Here is a 22,648-nt window from a genome sequence, read left to right on the forward strand (position 1 = left end):
GGGCATATTTCTAATGATTGTGATAAATGAGCACAAATCAGGTAGAGTAATTTTTTGTTAACCCGTCCATATACGTGTTGGTCCAACATGGAAGGCAAAATAGCATCAGGAAGATTGGACACACGTTTGCATGAAAATGGCTTCAAACACTACTGTGTGAAAATACATTTAATTTGATTGGTTGATCAATTGAGAGCCAGGAATCATCCTTAGAATTGAAATGGGATTAATTGCACATGACTATGAACAATTGTTAAACTTCATGTCCACCGGTGCTGCCTCATACCTGCCCAGATTTAAACTCGTCCCATGCTGTTCCGGAGGCTCGTCTGTGGCTTTCACAGACATGCGGTTTAATAGATGAGGAGTTTGTACTCCTGCACAACGCAGTAGGTGATAAGGATCAGTGGTTCTTGAATACCAGAGAGGCAATAAGTCGATCCAGATGCCCGACAGCAGCACCGAGGCCAGCTTCTGGAGACTGTTTGTTCACCGCTTAGCCTCACAGAGTAACCTCTAACACACGAAGCTGATAAACGTTTGCTCTGTTGAGTTACCACGTGCTGCTTCTTACGATAGATTAGTCATCTTCTGTCATTAGATTATACTTTAGCAGATTAACTAATCATCCAGGTGAAATCAGTTCTGAGCATTGCTGCACAGAGATTACTGGAAAGTGGAGGGGTTCAAATGTTCTGCCCGTGGCTCATGGAAAATCTGATATCTTTTTTGGACAAATTTGTGACGCAGTGGGCTTTTCGGAGTACGATAGTCACTGGATTGGCATGTCCATGAAAGTTATTGGAGAATTTTGTTTGAAACATTGGAAAGTTTTGCAAGTGTCAAATCAAAACAAATGGCCTTTACTTGTGAAATTGGTTCTTGGCCAGATTTATTGAGAAATGATGCAGATTCTCTAGTGAAAGTTAGAGGGATTTATTTATTTATTTATTTTCATTTGATTAGATTTTATTTATTTTCTCACTCCTTCATCTGCTTTAACTGCTTTCTATAATTTCACTTTATTTTTAACAGCATCTTGACTAGTTCTGTTTCAATTTTTTTTCTCCATAGTTTGGAAGTTTTATTTATTTTTACTTGAGTTTTTCTAAGTTTCAGCTTTCGATTAAACTGTGACTTAAGTCCATTAATCCATGCCCGGGCGTCATCTCTCGTACATTTTGGATGTGACTCTTTGTACTTTCTATAGCTGAGCTAAATTTAATTTTGTAATCAGGATGAGGTATGATGTTATTTAAAGCTGCTTATGTATGATGGTGTGCTCCGACTCTTTTTAAAGACCCAGACTAGCTGAACATGTGCACATGTCTTTTAGAATCTGGGAATAATTTGGATTGCACCATCATTGGCAATTTGTACCATATAAGTTTGTGAGGTTTGGGCCAGAATTCGTGATCCTATTATTAACCTTTGGGCACGTTACAGGCATGTTGTTGATGCTGCTCGGGCTGAAAGGTCAGAGGTTCTGGCTTCTTCTCCACAGTCAACTTGTTCTGTTAAAAGACCAAACCTGTTTGTTTTTACTGGTCCCAGGAGGGAAGTGTTGCATGTGGATTAAAAAGGAAATAATACGTGTGTGTGAGAGTGAATTTTTTTTCTCCAACAGGGTAGACTTGTGTTGTTTTTATTTCTATTTTGTGTGACTATGGTCATCAGGACCATATACTTTTGAAGTTTGTGTCCTCCTCTAGTTTCATTGACTCAAAGGCTACATCCTATTTTGAGGTCAGTGTAATACTCTATTCTTATGCTCACATTTAGCCACAACAGGATGAAATGCTGGTGTTTTCATCCTCTCAGGTTAAACTCAAAAACAAGCAGAAAAATGGCTTAAAAACACATTGAGATTGTGATTGCCGCTTGTTGCCATTTGTTTTTGCTGTAATGATGAACAATTTAGTAGGCTTTAAGATTTGCAGAATTGAAAAGCATGTTTTTACTTTCAGTACTAACAAAGCAAGATATCTTAAAGCCGTATCTTAGGAATGCTGAGACCTTGCAAGCTAGCAAGGAGAAATAAGTTAACTACAATTACAGCGTTGAGTCACGTCACTAAGAAATAAGATGTGTATATATGAACAAACTAGTGTGTATGTTTAAAAATACATATTAAATGTTTCAAAGTTTTGTTTCTAAAAACCTGATAGATCAGTGACAGTGATTCAGGACAATGCCTGTCCTCAACCCGTGTAAAGCATACGTTAGTGGTCTCTATATTCATTACTATTTTTTTAGTGCATTCATGCCATTTTCTTCCCCCCTTCTGCCCTTATTTGTGACCTGTAATGACATCCTGTGTCAGGGATGAACTCCTGATAGATCTCCTGAGCAGTGATACCGGATAGATTTCCTGACTTGAAACGGAATGGATAGACAATAATCCGCTCAGTATAGACCTATGATTCATAAATAGAACACAGGCCAGCTTTCATCTTACTGCATGTACTTCCAGTGTTTTGCTGTAATGTTTATGGTCAGAAGAACATGAAGAGATGAGGGGAGCTAGTGTGAAATTGTAGTGGTCAGTATATTCAGCCAAATATCAGGCAGGTCTAGTAAAAGTTCAGTTTTTTTTTTTTTTTTTTTTGTTCATTTTGCATACTTTGATTCATATCTGTTTAAAAATAAAAACCTAAAACCTGATCCAAGTTAAGTACACTCACTGATGTGACTACCAGTGGAAATAAAGTACATCATAATGAAATCTGATTGCCTGTTTAGATGCCAGTTGTCAAATCTATGTTAAAAGGCAGTGTTTGAAGCTTACAGTTTGTAACATTTGAAAAATCCTGTCCAGTGTGATTCCGGACTTGCTCGAAGTCGTGCTTTCTAGTAGGAGGTGGCCTTGCATTGTTTGTTCATCTCGGTGTTTCATTATTAGTCCTCCGTGCTACGCCACATTCACCACAGTTAATTTTTAATTGTCAGTTCTCACATCAGCAGTTGTTAATAATAATAATAATAATAATAATAATAATAATTAAATACTTGAAATACATCATGATCTAAAGTCAATAGTGTGTTAATGCACAACCAAGAGGCAGTTACTATTTTTTTTTTTTTATTGAATATGCCAATTTCAGAAAGGGATACTCAAACTTTTGAACTGCTGTCATGGCCGTAACTAGCAACGAGGACTGGACCTTTTTAGGTTGGAGTGGTGGTGGGTTTTTTCTTTTTGTTTGTTTTTTCTCCCCCCAACCTCTTGTTTAGCAACTTCAGTATGGAAACAGTGACTTAAAAAATGCATTCCACTATTACCCAATCAGCAGTGATGACTGGTAGTGATGATTTTCAACTGAACTTGGAACAGCTGATTATGACCCTTAAGATTCATAGATAATATGAGGTCCTAGACTTAATCACCCATTATGTTTAGCTCTATTGCCATCGAAACTGTATATACAGATTTTCACTGTAAATATCTGGTGCTCGGGGGGAATAAAGCTACCGCTTGTCTGTTTTAGTTCAATTGTGAACTGTTTTCACGCGCACCTTTTTATTAATTACTGTACATACTTACTGTACTGTGGGTTTTTTATTTTTTTTCCTTCCCTGGAATAAAATGTTTGCATATATTCAATGAGAACAATCATTTTTTAAATGTAAATATATGTGAAATATTGAACACATCAATTCTATAATTTACAATAACTAGATAACAGATTGTGGATCTCACCAAGTTTAGAGGTGTTGGAGCAAGAGTATTACTATTAATATCCTAACATGATATCTGTGATTCATTGTGTACTCTCTTCAGAGTGAAAACAAACACAGAAAATGTCTTGTTGCTACTAATTACATTTTGTTGTTTTTATTTCAGTTGTCTCGCTCCAAATTCACTCCATTTGGCCTTTGCAGCTTTTACATTTTTTATGGTGTTTTAAACCAATGTTTTAAACATCTTTTGTAATAGAATCTTTCCATCAGAAGTATGCTTCTGAGAGTCTTTGCCTGTTTGGTCTGTATCTTACAAAATTTAAGCAGCCAAGACCTCCTATGTTCAAGGATATGGCTTATTGGCCAGGTTTACAGTGTCAGAAGACAGAACTACTGTAATTGGCCCACTATAAAAATATAATAAATGTAGCAGGGTTTTTTGTCCTTTTTTTTTTTTTGTTGCATTTAGCATATTTTCTGAAGGCACAAATAAGATGATGTTGTCCAATGTTTTTGTACAGAGTTGGAACGTTACAAGGCTCTAAATGCTGCAATCTGGGAATTCAGTGCCTGAGGAGAAGAAACTTTCGTTCTTGGTTATGGGGGAGACATGCCTATTGTTCCTGTTGGTTCTTTTTTTCAGGCATTTCCATTCAGTACTACAGCCCTTTTCATTTGTTGTGAAGTTAAATCCCTCCAGTTTAGTTGTTTAGACTCAAACAAAACAGTTGGTGTGTTTGGCTAAAGAAAGCTCTTGCTTTCCCTTTGGTTGTAAATGTTTGTAATTTGTTGTCCTCATGTGAATTTCTTTTTTTTTTTTTTTTTTTTTTTTTTCCTCCCCAACTGTCTCACATTCTCTTTTGTTCCCTTGTTTTCTCCTCAACCACAAACATTCAGCTAAATAAATCTCCAGGATCCTGTGACAAGTCCATAGAGATGAGAACATTAAGAAGATGTAGGAACTGCATGTCTCTCTTGTTTGTTCTCTGACTGCTTTGGATAAACCCCCCTGGTGAAGGCTGAACATTTAGACAATGAGTTTTGTCAATGGTTAAAAAAATATCCACTAGTCTAATGGATAGATCTGAAAGTAGTAGCTTATTGAAGTAATATAAAGGCAAACAGGAAGCACTGGTGAACCCTGACCAATAGTAATCCATTCATCTGTGCAGCTTAATAATGCATTAATAACCTGACCGATTGCACAATTGGAATAAAAAATTCATGCATACACTTCAGTGGAAATAGAGGTTACTAGAGGCCAATCCGAATGGATTGCTATCCAATCGAGGTGGTAATCCTTTTAATATGATGTTAAATAGAAGAAGAATAGACTTGTAAGCATTTTTGTCTGATTACATTCGTTATCGTAATCTGCGCTTGCGTTCTGTGGGATATAGTGAGGGAACCTGTCAGAATGAACATAATTAAAGAAAGACAGGACTGTACCCATCTCACTTTGACCATTTTTGATGCACGTTTTTGTTTAAAGGGTGGATCATTCATACAAACCACTTTGTTTCAGGGTTCTCTATAGAACATTTACATTGTTTATCGTAGAGAGGTTTTAGATTCAACCCAACAGTGGTAGAATGTTCAAGATTGGCCAAAGGTTCATGGACACCTGACCATCACATCCATATGTGGTTCTTACCCAAACTGTTGCCACAAAGTTGGAAGCACTGAATTGTATAGGATGTCTTTGTATACTCTAGCATCGCATTTTTCCCTTCACTTGAGCTAATGGGCGGAAACCTGTTCCAGCATGTCAATGCCCCTGTGTGCAAAGCGAGGTCCATGAAGACATGGTTTGCCAAGATTGGAGTGGAAGAACTGGAGTGTCTTACACAGAGCCCTGACCTCAACACACCGAACACTGACTGCACCCCAGTCCTCCTCACCCAACGTCAGTACTTGACCTCACTAATGCTCTTGTTTGAATAAACACACATCCCCACAGCCACGCTCCTAAATCTAGCGGAAAGCCTTCTCAAAAGTGTGGAGGTTATTATAACAGCAAAGTGGGAACTAAAATGGAAATGAGATGTTCAACAAGCACATATAGGTGTGATGATCAAGTATCCAGAAACTTTGGAACTTGTAGTATTTTTAATCTGATGCAACACTGCCCCAGTGCTTCTGGACAATTTTGGCCCAAAATGAACCATTGTATTGAATTGCTGCATCCTGAGTATTTTAGTCAGTAGTTCTGTAGCTGGCTGGTTATTTTTTGCATGTTAATTTGCCTAAAACGTCCTGACTGGGTAACCACCCATGCTGCTACTGCTGTCTGTGGATGTGTGTGTACTAACCTATGTCTGAGTTTGCACATTTAGCTTCTTTTGGGTCCATTTGATTGTCGCTGTCTCTTCATCTCTCTCTCTCTCTCTCTCTCTCTCTCTCTCTCTCTCTCTCTCTCTCTCTCTCTCTCTCTCTCTCTCTCTCTCTCTCTCTCTCTCTCTCTCTCTCTCTCTCTCCCCCTCCCTCTACCTGTATCATCATCATCCAACAGGTCTGCTTGGTGTTACATCACCATCTAGTCGCCATGAGTCTATGCTTGGAGCCTTCCTTCTTCCTTCCTTCTTTGTGAAGACACACACCAGCTCTATGACACCTCTCTCTCTCTCTCTCTCTCTCTCTCTCTCTCTCTCTCTCTCTCTCTTTTTCTCTCTTTCTCTCTTATATTTCAGTACAAACGTGCACACGGGGGCAATAATTACCTCACATGGCTGTCATGAGAAACCACCAGGCTGCTGGTTGTCAAAGCAGTCCACCAAAACAAGTCCATGTTTTCCGGGCGAAAATCATGTCAGGAAAAAGCTCCTTGCAAAGTCAAGCTAAGCTGTTGCATACTCTTTTTAGGAATCCAGTCACCAAAAAGTAACAAATTGTGTTGCGCCGGGTGGGCACGGTGGCTTCGATGGTGGGGTTTGATTTCCGCCTCTTCTGTGTGTACACGGCATTTGCATGTTCTCCTCGTGTTACGGGTGTTTCCTATGGGTACTCCGGTTTCCTCCCCTAGTCCAAAGACATGCGCTGTAGGCTGACTGGCATTTCCAAATTGTCCATAGTGTGTGTGTGTGTGTGTGTGTGTGTGTGTGTGATTGTGACCTGTGACGGTTTGGCACCCCGTCCCGGCTGTCCCCCGCCTTGTGTCTCTTGGGATAGGCTCCAGGCTCCCCCGTGAAGTATTTTCTTTGTTTGCTGAATGAATTCACGTACATTTATTGTACCTTAAAGCATAACTGCTTGCTGAATTGTTGTTACAGTATCTTGTGTATTGGATTGCTGTGTTTTATAATGTGGTGCAATTCAAGTCATTAATATAACTTGCTTGTACACTGTAGATGTGTTTAAGACGGGGCTTGTATGTGGATGTTTGTGGCTTTTAACTTTTAAGACTGCTGCTGATAAATGTTTCTTTCTCAGTATAACTGGTAAAAGGTGATAATTGAGCACATTCAGGCTGGAAAGGGCCTCCTGTTTATGATTTCCTGTTTTTCGAGTTCCAAACACTTGTGCATGCAGTGAACAAACCATGACTTTTTTTGTTTAGATTAGACAAATACACCGAGATCTGGGTGGGATTGTGATCTGTCCTTTCCTCCCCACTTCCAAATTTAAAGGAAACAAATTAATGGAAATACAGCCATGCTGTGTGGGATGCTGTGCTAGAACAGCATGGGTCCAGTTAAAGGGAAGTGTTCCTGCAAATCAATACCAAAGTCCTTCAGATTGCCTTCTGGGAGTGTTGTCCTGTAGGATGGACCTGCCCACATCTAGAGAACCTGAAGACTCCCTGTCATGAGGATGAAAATGATGTGAATCTTATGCTATGGCCTACACATTCTCAAATCTCAACATGAAGAATGTTCATGTACCTTCATGTTCGCATGTATATTGGAAGGAATAAACCATTTGAGACCTAAAAATTTTTGTTCTGTGGAATGAGGTGGAGAATACGTCTCTCATATTTTCAGAAAACACAAACATTTTCACCCAAAAAAACATCTAGTTTCAATTCTGCCCTCTTCAAAATGGATGAATCGGGAAATAACAATTGAGATTCGGTTGTGTTATAGTATAGGGTAAAGGAGAACTGCTCTTTTTCAAAAGGCTGATGTGCAGTGCTGTGGAAAAGTATTTGCCCCATCCCGATTTCTTCTGTTTTTGTGTATGTAACATGCTAAATTGTTTCAGAAATTAAAATAAAATCGAAGATAAATCAGAGGCAACCTGAGGAGTAAACAAAAAATAAAAATTTTAAATGTTTATTGAAGCAAAAAAGTTATCCTATACCAACTGGGCCTGTGTGAAAATGTTTTGGCCTCTGTAGTTACTAATTCTCTAAATCAATGAAACTGCATTCATAACGGGGTTCTGCTGGATTAGACACAACCAGGCCTGATTACTGCAAACCCTGTTAAATCAACACTTAAATAGAATTTCTTCAACAGCATGAAGTTGGTTAAAAGATCTTACCCAGTAACACACTATGCCAAAGTTGAAAGAAATCCCAGAAATTATGAGGAAGAACGTGATTGAAATACATCAGTCTGTGAAGGGTTACAAGGCTATTTCAAAGGCTGTGGGACTCCAAAGAACCACAGTGAGAGCCGTTATCTCCAAATGGAAAAAAACTTGGCACAGTAGTGAACCTTCCCAGGAGTGGCTGTCCTTCTAAAATTCCTCCAAGAGCACACAACGACTCATCCAGTCATAAAAATGACATCCATGGAAGAGTGGCGAGGTGAAAACACTGCTAACCCAGGAGAGCATTAAGGCTCGTCTGAATTTTGCCAAAACACAGCTTGATGATGCTCAAACCTTTTGGGAGAATGTTCTGTGGATTGATGAGTTGAAAGTGGAACTGTTTGGAAGACAGGGGTCCTGTTACATCTGGCGTAAACCAAACACAGAATCTCACATCATACCTACGGTCAAGCATGGAGGTGGAAGTGTGATGGTGTGGGGATGCTTTGCTGCTTCAGGGCCTGGGCAACTTGCAATAATTGAGGGTAACATGAATTCTGCTCTCTACCAGAAAATCCTAAAGGAGAATGTCCGGTCTTCAGTCCGTAAGTTGAAACGTAAGGAGCCCTTTAGTGTAAGAGTATACCCTCTAATGATCCAATAAGCAGCTGATTAGTGATGGCTTGCCATAATTTTATAAAACTATATCCACATTATGGTGGCCAGCTGTTATTAAACAGGCTTAACATGATCAAACTGGAGATCAACATTCCTGCATAATAAACCGCCCTGAAATGCAGGATGTCTTTCTCCTGCCTGAAGTCTTCACTAGCTTTTTTTCAGTTTGGGATGAAAAATAAAAAGCGCAAAGTTGCTCTGATTAAACAAGCCCAGGAAGAATGTTTAGGAGTTTATGAAAACTGCCGGCATTGCCAGTACTTCGGTGGTTCAGCCAGAACACGTTTGCTCTTTGCCATTGTTTTAATATCAAGGGAGAACGGTTCCAATGAAAAGAAAAGTAGTGGGACTGTAAATCTGTCTGTGGTAGAAAGTATAACAGGTCTCAAGTCACAGCTTGTATGGATTACCTGTTTGATGTGCCTGTTTTTTTTAACATTCTGTTATATAACTTAAATGGATAAAGGAGCTTATTTACTTGAACATCTTTACTTTTGCTGATTTGAGTTGTATGGTTTAAGGCCACAAACTATGTCATGTACAACTTGTGTATATATACCTTCACTGTTCCCAGTAAGTTGTAGAGTGAATCAAATAAAAAATCTTAAAAGTATGATTATAAATTAGATAAACAGTACACTAAATTTGTAGTTGCAAGCAACATAAAGTTTATATTGTTGAAGTCAATATGTATTATCTTTTTTGTGTGATTATAGTAATCACACAACATAATCTGTTTCTTCTGATGATGCTTTTAAAAATCTTTATTGTAGTTAATTATAGTTTCTTTGTGCATATTTCTTAGTACTCATTTATGCCATTTTTATGTGGAAAAACATACCACATTTTGGGATTCCTTCACAAGCTTGTTGCGTTGCATTTTTAATAACGCTCGCTCTGGTTAGGTCTGTTACAATTATTACATGATCTCATTTTATTTGCGCTAAGGATACTAATGAAATCCCAGTCATGAATTGAAACACATCTACTATGACATTTAATTCTCAGTTATTTTTTAAAGCTAGAATATGCAAAGAAAGAATTTCCTTGTAGGGGACTTGTGTATGCAGTGATGGTTGGTATGGATATTGAACAGGGGGGCTAAAACAAATTTTATTAGCAATCAGTAACTCGCGTTTACTATTAATCTAAGCCATTAGGGTGGAGGCTTGTAGCACAGAGTCTCATCATATAGGTATAAAACTTTATACACAAAGGAACACACAAAGTTATTGACATTTACAGTATCACTTGTTTAAGTCAAGTTTCACCATTTATTTCATACCTTTTTTTTCTTTCTTATTCTGCTGCTAGTTTTGGTTCCACCAAAGTAATAAAAAAATACATTTAAAAAAATCCACCAATACGGATCAACAGTTTCGATGACATCATGCTGCACTTCAGCTTCTCATGAGCTTTTCTGTCCAGTCAAATATTCTTCTAGAATCTGAAGTGTACCCCCCCCCCCCCCCCACAATATTATAAAAATTCACCTTTCTGAATTTGCCGTTGTGGAGCGAGAGAAATCATGTCCGTGAAAATGTGTGTTCGGCTGTTCGAACTTGTTTTATTCAGTTTTCCAACTGTAAGTTGTTTAAGGAGGAAATTAGCTTGAATTCATTTGCTTTAAAACTTTTTTTTTTTTTTTTTTGTGAAGTAAGGCTTAGCCTAGGCTGTGAGGTAAGCTAAACGCAATTGATTATTTAAAAAGGGGGAGGAGCCACTCGATATATATGGCACCCTGACTTCCTGTTTCGGTGGAAATTGTCAACACATCAGTTAACACTGCACGTTTCAAGGCACTTCACAGGGACTTTAAACATTATAGAAAGACCAGATCACAATTTTGTGTCATTTTAAAAAAATTTAAACCTAATGACAAGTCATGATCCTGTTATTCAGTAAGTCATGGAATGCAGGGCTGAAATAACAAATCCTGGTTTTTCAGTGAAAGACCCATTGTCCTATTTGATGGCTCACCAGATATATCATAACACTTGTTCATTCTCTTGCAGAGAAACTGTATAACTCCCAGGGGCCTGAGCTGCGTCGTTCACTCTTCTCGTTAAAGCAGCTGTTTCAGGTGAGTACACAATGAGTTGCTTAGAGGATAGCACTGACTGGATAAAAGATATGTCTTGATCTATGATCTTAAACAGCAACTTATTTCTTATATAGTTGTTTGTAAATCTTTTACTAGCATGACTTGGCACATGACACATCTTGGCACTGGTACTTGTAGGGAATGTTTATTTGAAGGTTATGTACAATTACAGCTGCTCAGATGTTTGATTTGATAAAGCCTGCATCAGTTGCGTGAGACTGTAGTCTGTGTTCTGTGATTATTAATGCTGAAATGTACAAATGGGTGACGAAGTAATGGAATAACCAACATGAAGTTGTTCTTACATTTTGTACTAATACTCAAGCATCATAGTTTTTATTATTTTTATTATTTACAGCGCTGTGTATAAATATCATCCCGCACCCTTTGCTAAGTGGTTCATATTTGTGCTCTTATCGGTTTATATTAAAATTCTATCTGCCTGTTCTTGGGGATTAAAAATTTGAGCAATTTGTTGTAATCAGTAGATGATTTGTGATTGAATTATCTTGTCAAAACACAGACAGTACATTAAACTTAATCATAGACCATTAAAGCGAACAAGCGAATTTTTTTGTTTGTTTGTTTGTTTTGCCGATCCTACAGGATGATAAGGACCTGGTTCCAGAGTTTGTGAATTCTGATGGCTTGACCTGTTTTATAAAAGTGGGCGCAGAGGCAGACCACAACTACCAGAACTACATTCTTCGAGGTGGGTGGGCCAAAAAACAAACAAAAAATGTGAAATTGACTGGGATTTTTGTCTGAACATGAAAATCACATTAGAACTAAGCTGTAATGAGAATTATAAATTGTGGTTAAAGAGACAGTAGCAATATTGAGAAGTGCTTGATAGATATTTTTTTTCAGTGAGTGCATGTGGCTAAGGGTCAGATAGGTGAGTGGGTGTGGCTATGGGTCAGATGGGATGGGTGAGTGGGTGTGGCTGAGGGTCAGATGGGTGAGTGGGTGTGGCTGAGGGTCAGATGAGCAGATGTGTCCAAATTAGACTTGACCAATTGGTAATATAAATCCGAAGAAAAAATGTATATAAAGCTAAAGAAATGATTACGGTTTCTATATCATGCTGCGATGCACTAAGCTCTCGTCACATTCGGCACAGAGACTTTACACGTTACTTTAACTTGGCCTCCAGTCTATCTGTACCGTCCAGGATTCATGTGTAGTGCATGTAAACGCTGTGCTGTTTTAGCCTTTAGATTTGTAACCTCGTGTATTCTGCAGCGTTGTGTTTTGGGACAGGAAGTTTATACTGGAACAACAAACAGCTTTTAGAATAAATCTGTACATCCGGCAGAATGAAGCCTCGTCCTTGCTGATGAATTTCCCATATTCTGCTACTCTGTAGTTGTTGTTGTTGTTGTTGTTATTGTTATTATTATTATTGTTGTTGTTGTTGTTATTATTATTATTATTATTATTATTATTATTATTATTATTATTATTATTGTTGTTGTTGTTGTTGTTGTTGTTATTATTATTATTAACCTGGAAAAAAGTGCCACGTCAGTAAGGTGTGTGTGTGTGTGTGTGTTTTGCAGCTTTAAGCCAAATCATGTTGTTCGTGGACGGGATGAATGGCGTTATAAACCATAACGAGACAGTGCAGTGGCTGTACACCCTTTGTGGCAGCCTGGTGAGTAACCACATTATATAACATAACACACACACACACACACACACACACCCTTATAGGCTAATTAGTGGTGTGGTTGACTGTTCTTAGTTTGTGGGCAGCAGAGTTTAAAAACTTCAGGGTTCAAAGCTGCTAACTAAACGGAAAAGGTGGAGTACTGAGCAAAAGGGTTGCTAGTATGACCACGACCTTCCACTTAACACATTCATGGTATTATTGAGTAAGACATTTGCAGTAACCGCAGCTTATGAATCAGTTTAACGCTGTTAAATAAAATGACCTTTAAGCATCATTTTAAGAAGAAAAAAATAGTCCATTCATGATAATCATCACGATAACATCTGAATAAATCAGTATATTTGTGTGGAAAAATAGATGAGGTTTTTCATGCTTCGTTGCCACTATAGAGCATTGGGTCTGCGTTACGAGTATTTAGCTGATACTCGTACCTGAAGCACCTGGTGCTTGGGGTTTATTTACACCTCTGAAGTAGTTTTTCACACTACAGTGCACTGGTTCATGCAGGCATCCGGAGCAGAGCTCTTTATCCTCACTGACATCATGCTATCACTGAGGAAGTGAAAATAACAGATGTTGCAACAATACCGAACTTCATCTCCCGGTTTCAGTACTGATTTTGAGCCTGACTCCAGACTTTACTCTCATGATTCAGTAATCTGCAACTACCTCTCATTAGACTAGTGTCCACTTGTCTAATGAGAGGAGAAGGTGACAATGAGGAGTGGATTTTAAAGTTGTTTTTTTTTTTTTTTTTTAAAAAAGGAAATATTTTATTTCAAATTATTTGTTTATGTGCAGCTTCTGTGCCTAAACATGATGTTCTATATCATGATTTACATTTATTTAACAATGCTTTCATTTAAATAAATAATTTGACGCTTAAAACGAGGAGAAGGAAATCTATACAGATTTTAAAAAATGTAAAGTCAGATACTTCCAATCAGAGGTTGTAATTCTTATTATTAAGAACATTATAAAAGGATATCGCGATACCTCAGAAAAGTACATAGTGACATAATTTACCACAATATCGATATTATACAGTCATATTGCCCAGCCCTGTCCTGAACATGATCCCTCGCCTGTCCTTATATTAAATTTCACTGGAGTTAATAAAGTAACGGAACAGCCCTTTTAGATGTCATTGTGAACTCCCCTGAAAGGTGATGGTGAAGGAAAGCTGACAAGGACATGTTGACAAAAAAAACCTTACAAATTCTCCTGTGTAGTAATGCCTGTTTTGATACTGCCATCTGGTGTATTAGAGGTGTAAGTACAGACTCACACTCTCTCTCTCGCTCTCTCACTCTCTCTGTCCTCCTCTCTCACTCTCTCTGTCCTCCTCTCTCAGTCTCGGCTGGTAGTGAAGACGGCTCTGAAGCTCCTCATAGTGTTTGTTGAATACGTAGAGTCGAACAGCCCGCTGTTTATTCAGGCTGTCAACACGGTGGATAGCAAAAGAGGTAAAGAAATAATAAGTTTATGATGGATGCGTACACATTTAGCGGAAATGTGTGAAGGAATGTTCATTTGTACTAGCTTGAGATGAGGTTCACTCTGGATGTGCTGTTGCAGGTGTGAAGGCCTGGTCATACCTAGTGGCTATTTTGGAGGAGAAGAATGGCTCAGATACAGAGCTCCTGGTCTTCACCATGTCCCTTATTAACAAGGTAGCACACACAGTAATCCTCATCAGCATTGTACCTTGTACATACACACACACACACCACATCTTGACCTTAATCAGTGTAGTGATATAGACTGCACACTGCTCAAGAACACAGCTGTCCCACGCTTAGATTAGTTATGAACTTGTATTTATGTTAGCTGAGTCCCATGGTACAATCATAAAAATCCCGACTGCTAAGCAGAACAGAAACTTGGGTTTTCGGCTCAGAGTTCTTCTTTTGAGATCATGACTAAGAGCACCATCATCTCCATACACCATTGACCTGATGCAGACTTCTGCTCATGAGTAAAACTGTCTCCTCTTACAGGACCACTGAACAATGTATGCGAAAACCACTGAGTGGTCTCGATGAGGGTTTGGCTATACAAAATCTCCTAAACATTGAACGTTTCACAGTGCACCATTGTATCAAGTATTAAAAAATGTAAAGAATATGGCACGAACACTAATAGAGGCTCAAATGAAGCTGTCCAGCAAAAACTCACTGAGCATTTAAAGGAACGCATTAGTTAGAGAAGCAAGCAAGAAGCCAAGGGCAATGCTGAAAACGATGCTGAAACAACTCTGCTTCAAAAGTTTTCATGAAATCCCAATGAAGTCTATTTCAGATCCGGGGGAGTGAATACTTATGCAAGCCACTGTATTTTCATGGCTTTCTCCACACTGTCTCTGTCAGACTCTAGCAGCTCTGCCTGACCAGGATTCATTCTACGACATGACAGACAGCCTGGAGCAGCAGGGGATGGAGCACATCATGGAGAAACACATAAATAGCAAAGTCATCGACCCTGACCTCAAACAGCAGTTTACTATATACGAGGTACAGGAACAGCAGTAATGAGAGATTTACTGCAAACATGCACCAGCATGTACAAGCACTGTGCTATACATGAGTTATACATATACTAGTGACATGAGTGTCTGTGTTTTGTATAGAATGCTTTGAAGCAGGAGGATGGAGATGTAGACGAATCATCTCCTCTTACCCGTAAGGAGCGGAGGAAAGCAACAAACAGTGAGCAAGAGGGCCGGAGGAGCCGGCGGTCCTCGGCACAGAATCTCGAGGATGTTCCGTTCTCTTCGTCTCTGCCTACTTCTGCGACCTCATCCTTGAGTCCCACTACAGGTTTGTCTCGCATCAGAGTCTCACTGTTCTCTCAAAGATGAGTCAAATGAGTCATCCAAAAAAAAGAAAAGTTTGTTTTATTTATGGATTAGTCAGCAAATTTCTCAGGCAAAGTTTGATGCTACGCTTTTTCTGTGTATAACATGTAATGCTCAGAGGACAGATTTTAAACTCTGAATCTCTGTTCTTTCCTATCAGCATCGCTTGTTGGGAAGCAATCGAGCACGTTAGGGCTAAGCTGATATTATTTATAGAGCTGCTTTTATCAGTTATTGAGATTTAGATTAAACCCATTCAATTCAAGTGACCAGTCAAACAATATAACTTTGATAACAGTGTGTTGTGATTAGAGATCAACTGATATATATATATATATATATATATATATATATATATATATATATATATATATATATATATATATAATTTTTTTTTTTTAATTATTACCGGTTTATGTGCCCGAGAACCGATATGTTTGTTTTACTTCTGTGTTTGACACAATGATGATACCACCACTGAACCGATAATCTGTTTTATTTATAAAAATCTATTTATCTATTTCATGTCCTCATTACATACAAAAGAAAACTCTTATTTATACACCAAAAAATAGAAAATAAAATAAAAAATAAAGTGCACTGTTACTAAATCTTCAATGAAGTAAACGGATTATGTGACTGTGAGTTTCTCCATTTCTTAGCACCAAGCTGCTTAAACTACATATGAAGCATTTGTGTAATGCATCTAATTTGTACATTATATTAAATAAAGTTTATTAATTAAAGCAAAGAAAGTATACTTTACCTGTGCACACCGTTGTTGACTCGTCTCCCCTCAGATTCAGTCCTGTGCGCAATTCTCAAAACGCCCACAAGATGCCGCCATTTAGCAATGTATTCGATATTGCAAAACCTATAACTGGTCACGGAAAAATGCTTAAATATCGGGGAAAATATCGGTAAAACAGATTATCGGTCGATCTTTGTAGGTATAAAAGCAAAAAGGGAGGTGCTTCTACATTTTAGGCATTTGTATGCAGCTTCAGTTAAAATGGAATCATGTTCATCTTGGGATTAGTGTCCAAATATTAGCAATGTCTCTTATTCACTCTATGTTGCTTTATAGTTTGCGCTCTAAGCTGTGACCTGAATGATGTCAGGCATTTGTACTCTTGTTTAAAGACAAACACGCAGTGAGTTTGCAAGCTTTTTGTTTTTCTTCCAGGTCAGAGTTGTACCACTTCTCCCATACCCTCAAGCACTCCATCCTCCCCTTTCCCCTCTTCTCCAGTCACGCATGATCCATTAAGCACCTCCTCCAGTGAATCGGACTCCAGCTCACACAGCTCAACCCCTGTAGTGCCCGCTATCATAGTAAATGAATCTCCAACCAATGATGTGTAAGTAGAGCGTGTGTGTGTGTGTGTGTGTGTGTGTGTGTGTGTGTATATATATGTGTGTGTGTGTGTGTATATATGTGTGTGCGTGGAACTGCAAACTGAACAATAAATTTTCAGTCTGTTGTGATTTCAAGCCAGAGCTAGAAATAGCTTTTTGTTCTGAAACTCTTTTTTGAGAGAGTTGTTTGTTTGTTTTTTTGTTTTTTTGAGAGACTTATCTCCTCTCCCCTCATCCACATGGTGGAACTATAAGGCAGGTACAAATTTAAAGTGTTTGTATAGCATGTGCACCACTAACTTGCAGCTTGTTTATGGAACCATCAGTGTGCTCGCTATACTGTATAGACACTTACTAGAGATGGGAACATTTTAAGAACATTTAATTAACTTTTTTTTGCATAAATTAAATGTGTGTCTTCTTAATTTTGTGTTAGGGCTTACTTCTTAAGCACTTAAAACATCTTTTAAATGTTCGAATTTTACACCCATGCTTAAAGACATATTTTGCCTCTTTTTTTAGTTTTCCATACACTGAATTTTCTTCTAGCATTTTCCCTTTAATGATTTTATCAAAAAATTTTAGAAGCACTTTATTGCGTGATATGTGTTTTTAGATATAAAACACTAACTGGGATGTCAACCAGAGACCTTTTGATACTGAATAGAAGAGGTTGCACATTATAATCTAATGTTCATGCATTTTAAGGAGCTCTTTTCCTGTGGTTTAAAAAGACTTCTGCTGTTATATTGTAAGCCTTCACTTGACCCACTAATCTCCAGCTGTGCTGGCTTGGGAAAGTGTTATTCTCCAGCAGGCTGGCTTCATAAACTGATCCACAAACAGTATCGTAGCCAATAATATTTACCCAGACATGCCACGAGGGTAACGATGCCTCAGGTGGGAGTATATCATAATTTAGCTGGAAATAAAATTGCTTGTGCACATTGCATGAGTTAACAAAAAAAAAAAAGCTGTGTACAAACTGTGACTGGAAGATGCATGTTTTAAGTTATGAATAAACAAAAAAAAAAAAGGAATAAATTTTTTTTTTTTAATTATTTATTTATTTTTTTACTCGGATTGTAAGAAAATGAGAATTTGACTGAGTTTACCACATATACCAGACACTCTTTGCCTGCTCAGCTCCTCCCAGTGTTACCAAATTGCTATGTGCCTTTCCAAGTATAGCTCCTGGCCAAAGCAAGACATTTTATACAGCTGACGAGCACTACCTATATGCAGAAAGCTAATGTTTTATTTGGAAGGCCATTTTCTCTTAGTAAAGCTATGGTTATTTAGTCGTCTGATTACATATGGGGCATGATGTTGGCCTGCTGGAGCATATCACACACTTTATTTAATATTTAAATGTTAAGTGAAGTGTTTTCCACCTTTTATACAGAACTGTAAAAGTTTCATCATGCTGTTACAATTTTTCCTTACTGTTGAAAAGCTTTTTTCATTAACTTTCTCACATGCTTCGGCTCCTGGTTGCACACTCCGGTGGTTTGGTGTCAGTCTTTCCAGTGTTGTGGGTCTCCTTGTCCTTGTTTTAATGCTCTGCTTACTCATGTAACCAGACATCACTATTCCACAGTTCTCTCTGTCTTTGTGTCACTTCCTGCTCCTTCCAGCAGGGGACGCACTTTCATTGGTCAGTACCTGGCTCATATGGGGATTTCTAGGCGGAGGTTAAAAAAGGCGGGGTCCATAACACAGGAGCCCTCCACTCCCCTTAAGAGGTCTGTATAACTCACCAGCTTTTCAGCTCACTGGTAGAAGTTATTCCTTCTGCTGATCAGATTAGCTGTAAGGAATAACTTTTACTTTCAACTCATCTTTTTGTCTCTGAACTAACCATGACACCGCACATCACATGGTGCCACGTTTTAACACCTTTCTTGACAAACAAGGGTCTTTTTAACGTCCTGGTTTCATGCAAAGTTTAGTTTTAACCCCAACTAAGCAGTTAAGCTGTCAGTTGCAACTTGTCACCTGCATATGGACTTGAACTAAACTCTGCATGATTGTACGTAGATCCACCTGATGTGGGGGGGAGTAATAATAATAATTATTATTGGCAGTGTTCTAAATAGCACACTTGTATATTTTGTACTATTCCTGTTCCTAATAGTACACGGTGTCCCAAAAGTCTCCATGCATAGGGGACTATGTTTGCCAGCACCAGGGCGGTTGCCCCTTCATCAGTCGATGTTCGTGAACGTCCACTTCTCAGTTGGTCTGCAATTTCCGTCTGAAATTTCCCCTATGTAACAAAGGCTATCTCTGTCCATTTCTCCAGTGTATGAAGACTCTTGGGACACCCTGTGGTATGCAGCATGCAAGAATTCATTTGGTTGATTCGATTCATTCATATGTGCAGTTATCCAAGTACTGCATTATACTGCTTAATTTCTGTGCAGGATATATTCTATTTTTCAATATACAGTATAATGTTTTAGATCCAATATTTTGGTGGTTAAAGCCAGAAATGATGCAGTGAAACGACTGAGAGAGGCTTTAAGGCAGATAAAATTGACCGAACACTGTAATATTAAATGTACTCATCATTTATGGAAATAATTTTACTTGTACAGGAGTACAGTACAGACCAGGGTTCGGAAGTTGCTCAGTGAAGTCATACGTAAACGTTCACGTTGATTAAACTGTAACTTAAAATATACTGAGCACATAATATAGAACAATATAACAATATACAATAGCAACTCTCACTGACAGATGAACTTGGCTGAGATCAGACCTGGATGTCATAGTTGCAATCTTGCATACAGTTTTTCAGCGTTTGACACAATTGCATTGTGGGAAGTAATAAACCAAGAGCAACTAGGAGTTCGGCTAAAGTAATCTGTCTTCCCGGTATCTCTGGCAAACTGCAAATATTCATCTATTTATACTGTGTTTCAGAGGAGTTTGAAACACAATCCAGAGTTTGGTGTCTAAAATAATGGTAGATTCATATAAGCAATAATATGCCAAATTTACACCCAGGGTATTTACCAAACAGATTGTACAATATAAGCAGGGAATCCTCCCCAAAGTGAAAAAAATCGCTTTGTGGAAAAGAGACAGTTTGGGTAGCTTTGAGTCACAGAAACTGTTTTCACTATGGTGTTGGCAGGGTAAACCAAAAGGCCGAATTCTGAAACGGTGTGTGTTTTGGTCCTGAAAAGAGGGGATTAATATTGTGTTCTCTAAAGAAGAACCCCTACCTTTTTGTGACACTCCTCCTTGCTGAAAATTAACCAGGTTTTTCTAATCCGCTTCGATGTCAAATTTTCTGATGGATGTTAAGTCAGCGTGACTCACAGTCACATTGCAGGAACTTTCTAGAATATTTCAGAAAGAGACACAAACAGGGAGCAAATGTTATGAGAATGATTTTTTTTATTTATTTATTTAATTTTCTTTATAAATGCGTATTTCCTTTTCTAAAAGAGGTTCTACTTTATTCTAAGACAAGTTTTAAGAAAAGTTTAAGAAACAATGATTAAATTAAACATAGTTTAGAGCTTGTAGCATTCTTGCTGGACCAGCTTTAAATAAAAGTTTATTTTGCATCAACTGTTAAATTTACATTCATGGCATTTGGCAGTTGCCCTTATCCAGAGCAACTTGCATACATCTAACTTATACAGCTGAGCAGGTGAGGATTGATGGCCTTGCTCAAGGGCCCAGCAGTAACAGCTTGGCGGTGCTGAGATGCAATTCATGATCTTCCGATCAGAAGTCCGATGTCTTAACCACCGAGTTACCACTGGTTCGTTTTATACATGAATTAACAAATCAGATGTTGGAACCTTTAAATCTCTGATTAAAGCACTGACCTGAGGTTAATTCTGATCACTTTGTGATTGAAGAGTGGCTTAAGATTTTCCTTAAAAATTTCCTTGAAAGTAACATTTGAGAGAAACTCCATAATTCGTCCCCTATATTTCGCCGTGTTGTAAATTTAAACCGCCTCAGCTGCAAGATTACAATTAAACTCGGATTCAACTTCGGTTACATGTTAAAGTAATGTAGCAGAAGGATTAAGTTCATAGAAGACCATTTAAGGTTCCCAAAAAACTTTAAATCAGGGTTTAAAATGGTTTAAATGCAATTATGGTGATTTTTAAACAGGTTTTACACTTTGAAGTCTAAATTGTTAATGCATACTTGCATAATTGTTAATGCATACGTAATTTTTCATTTGTGTTTGTGACATTAAGTGTGTTTTTGTTTCTGGTAGCCAGATGGGGCTATTATTTTTATTTACTGAGCTGTAGTATGTTATTAAAAATTAGCAACCGAAACAGCCTACATTTCTTTCTGGAATTTGAGGAATCATTAGTGAAAACCGCTATTGATAAGGTCTACATTTAAGCCTACTTTTAATCAAATGTGTCTGTTTTAAATTCACTTGTTTTCCATAAACGGATAAAAACCTATTTGTAGATTGTAGAAACCTCTCTCTGTGTGTGTGTGTGTGTGTGTGTGTGTGTGTGTGTGTGTGTGTGTGTGTGTCCTCTGTGGACCTTTTATGGAAACGGAAGTGCTTTGAGATGCGAGACTCAGACTGCCTTCGTTGCCTTGGCTGTGATCAGATTTATCACTGTTTTGTTGTGGGTTTTTTTTTTTTTTTCTTCTTCCCCATCCAGCCTCAGCGTGTCTCCCGCAGACTCGCCTCCTCAGAAGAACCAGACGGCAGAAAAAGAGCAGAGTCACACTGAGGGAAGAGGACGGCTTAAGTGAGTATCATTTCTCTCTTTCTCTCACTCAGTTTATGATGGGTATTTTAAGGGAGAATGTGATAGTGAAGGAGAGGGGAAAAAACGTTATGTAGAATTTACTCAGGATTGAAGTGATAGATTTTTAAGTAAAAATTTCAACAGGAATTTGCTTTGATTTGGGGTTGTATATGGCATACTCTGTGCTGATGTTAAAAATAATGCTTAGTGGTACGAGCGTGTCTAATTGTACGGGGAATCACTAAAAAGGCCAGTATTATGATTCCAATGATTATTTTGGGGGTTACTTTAATCTCACTGGACCCGAACTGTTTTATTATACAGGACAATATTATTGTCTAACATTATTGTGAAAGCCAGGCTAATTAGGATGGAGACTCATTAAGACGATTTGTAAATTAATTTTTCTGTAGCTATGTATTTATTTATTTATGTCCTTCCCACAAACGCTTACAATCTGTGTATCTTCTCTGTAGTCTTTCATGACTCCTTTCACTTTGTTTCTGCTAAATGTCTGTGTCTGGTTTCTTTCTCTGCCTCTACATCCATAATGTTTGGCTCAGTTCCTAATCTTTCTCCTCACTACTATGGCTTCCAACATTCTTCTTCCTTCCCTTTTTCTCTTCTTTCCCTCTTTTCTCAGCCTGCAAGAGGCAGACTCAGTTTGGTGAGTAGCTGCAGCACAGCCAAAGAATGCAGCCTTCAGTTGCTACCAGTCTAAACCATGAGTCATTTTGGGGAGGGTGGTGGGGGAGGGGGGCGGGGGGGTTTGTTAGTTCTGTTTGTTAGTCAGGTGATGTATAGTAATAATATTTCACCAATACCAATAGTACGACTCATTCATGCGTGTCCTGTGCATGTCTTTTCCGATAACGGTCTGATCATTCCCACTTTCCGGTTTGTATCCTGTCTCATCTTCACTCCCTTGATCTTGGATTTTGCTTATAATGGATGTGTGAAGAGTTTTGTGTATCCCCCCCGTCAGCGGAATAATCTTCTTCGGAACTGTTACGATAAATCAGCTGTACCAGAAATAATCCAGGTTGTCTGGAATGTTTATGAACGAACTG

The 22,648-nt window shown here is 38.3% G+C and overlaps 1 protein-coding gene across 9 annotated transcripts in view; it reads left to right on the forward strand.

Moving 5' to 3' along the window:
* fhod1 (formin homology 2 domain containing 1) overlaps positions 1–22,648 on the forward strand; it is a 54,983-nt gene that overhangs the window by 15,103 nt on the left and 17,232 nt on the right. For 3 of the 9 annotated variants that reach the window (XM_017458824.3, XM_017458825.3, XM_017458830.3), the window contains exons 4-14: positions 10,848–10,915; positions 11,543–11,648; positions 12,499–12,593; positions 13,966–14,077; positions 14,190–14,284; positions 14,981–15,124; positions 15,241–15,430; positions 16,655–16,829; positions 18,465–18,572; positions 21,489–21,578; positions 22,222–22,245. In XM_017458824.3, the coding sequence (XP_017314313.1) occupies positions 10,848–10,915; positions 11,543–11,648; positions 12,499–12,593; positions 13,966–14,077; positions 14,190–14,284; positions 14,981–15,124; positions 15,241–15,430; positions 16,655–16,829; positions 18,465–18,572; positions 21,489–21,578; positions 22,222–22,245 (1,207 nt within the window). The remainder of the gene's footprint in view (positions 1–10,847; positions 10,916–11,542; positions 11,649–12,498; positions 12,594–13,965; positions 14,078–14,189; positions 14,285–14,980; positions 15,125–15,240; positions 15,431–16,654; positions 16,830–18,464; positions 18,573–21,488; positions 21,579–22,221; positions 22,246–22,648) is intronic. The other 6 variants (XM_017458828.3, XM_017458829.3, XM_047151486.2 and 3 more) reach the window with 4 other exon arrangements.

The sequence above is a fragment of the Ictalurus punctatus genome, chromosome 27 (genome assembly GCF_001660625.3).
Source record: "Ictalurus punctatus breed USDA103 chromosome 27, Coco_2.0, whole genome shotgun sequence".
Lineage (NCBI taxonomy): Eukaryota > Metazoa > Chordata > Actinopteri > Siluriformes > Ictaluridae > Ictalurus > Ictalurus punctatus.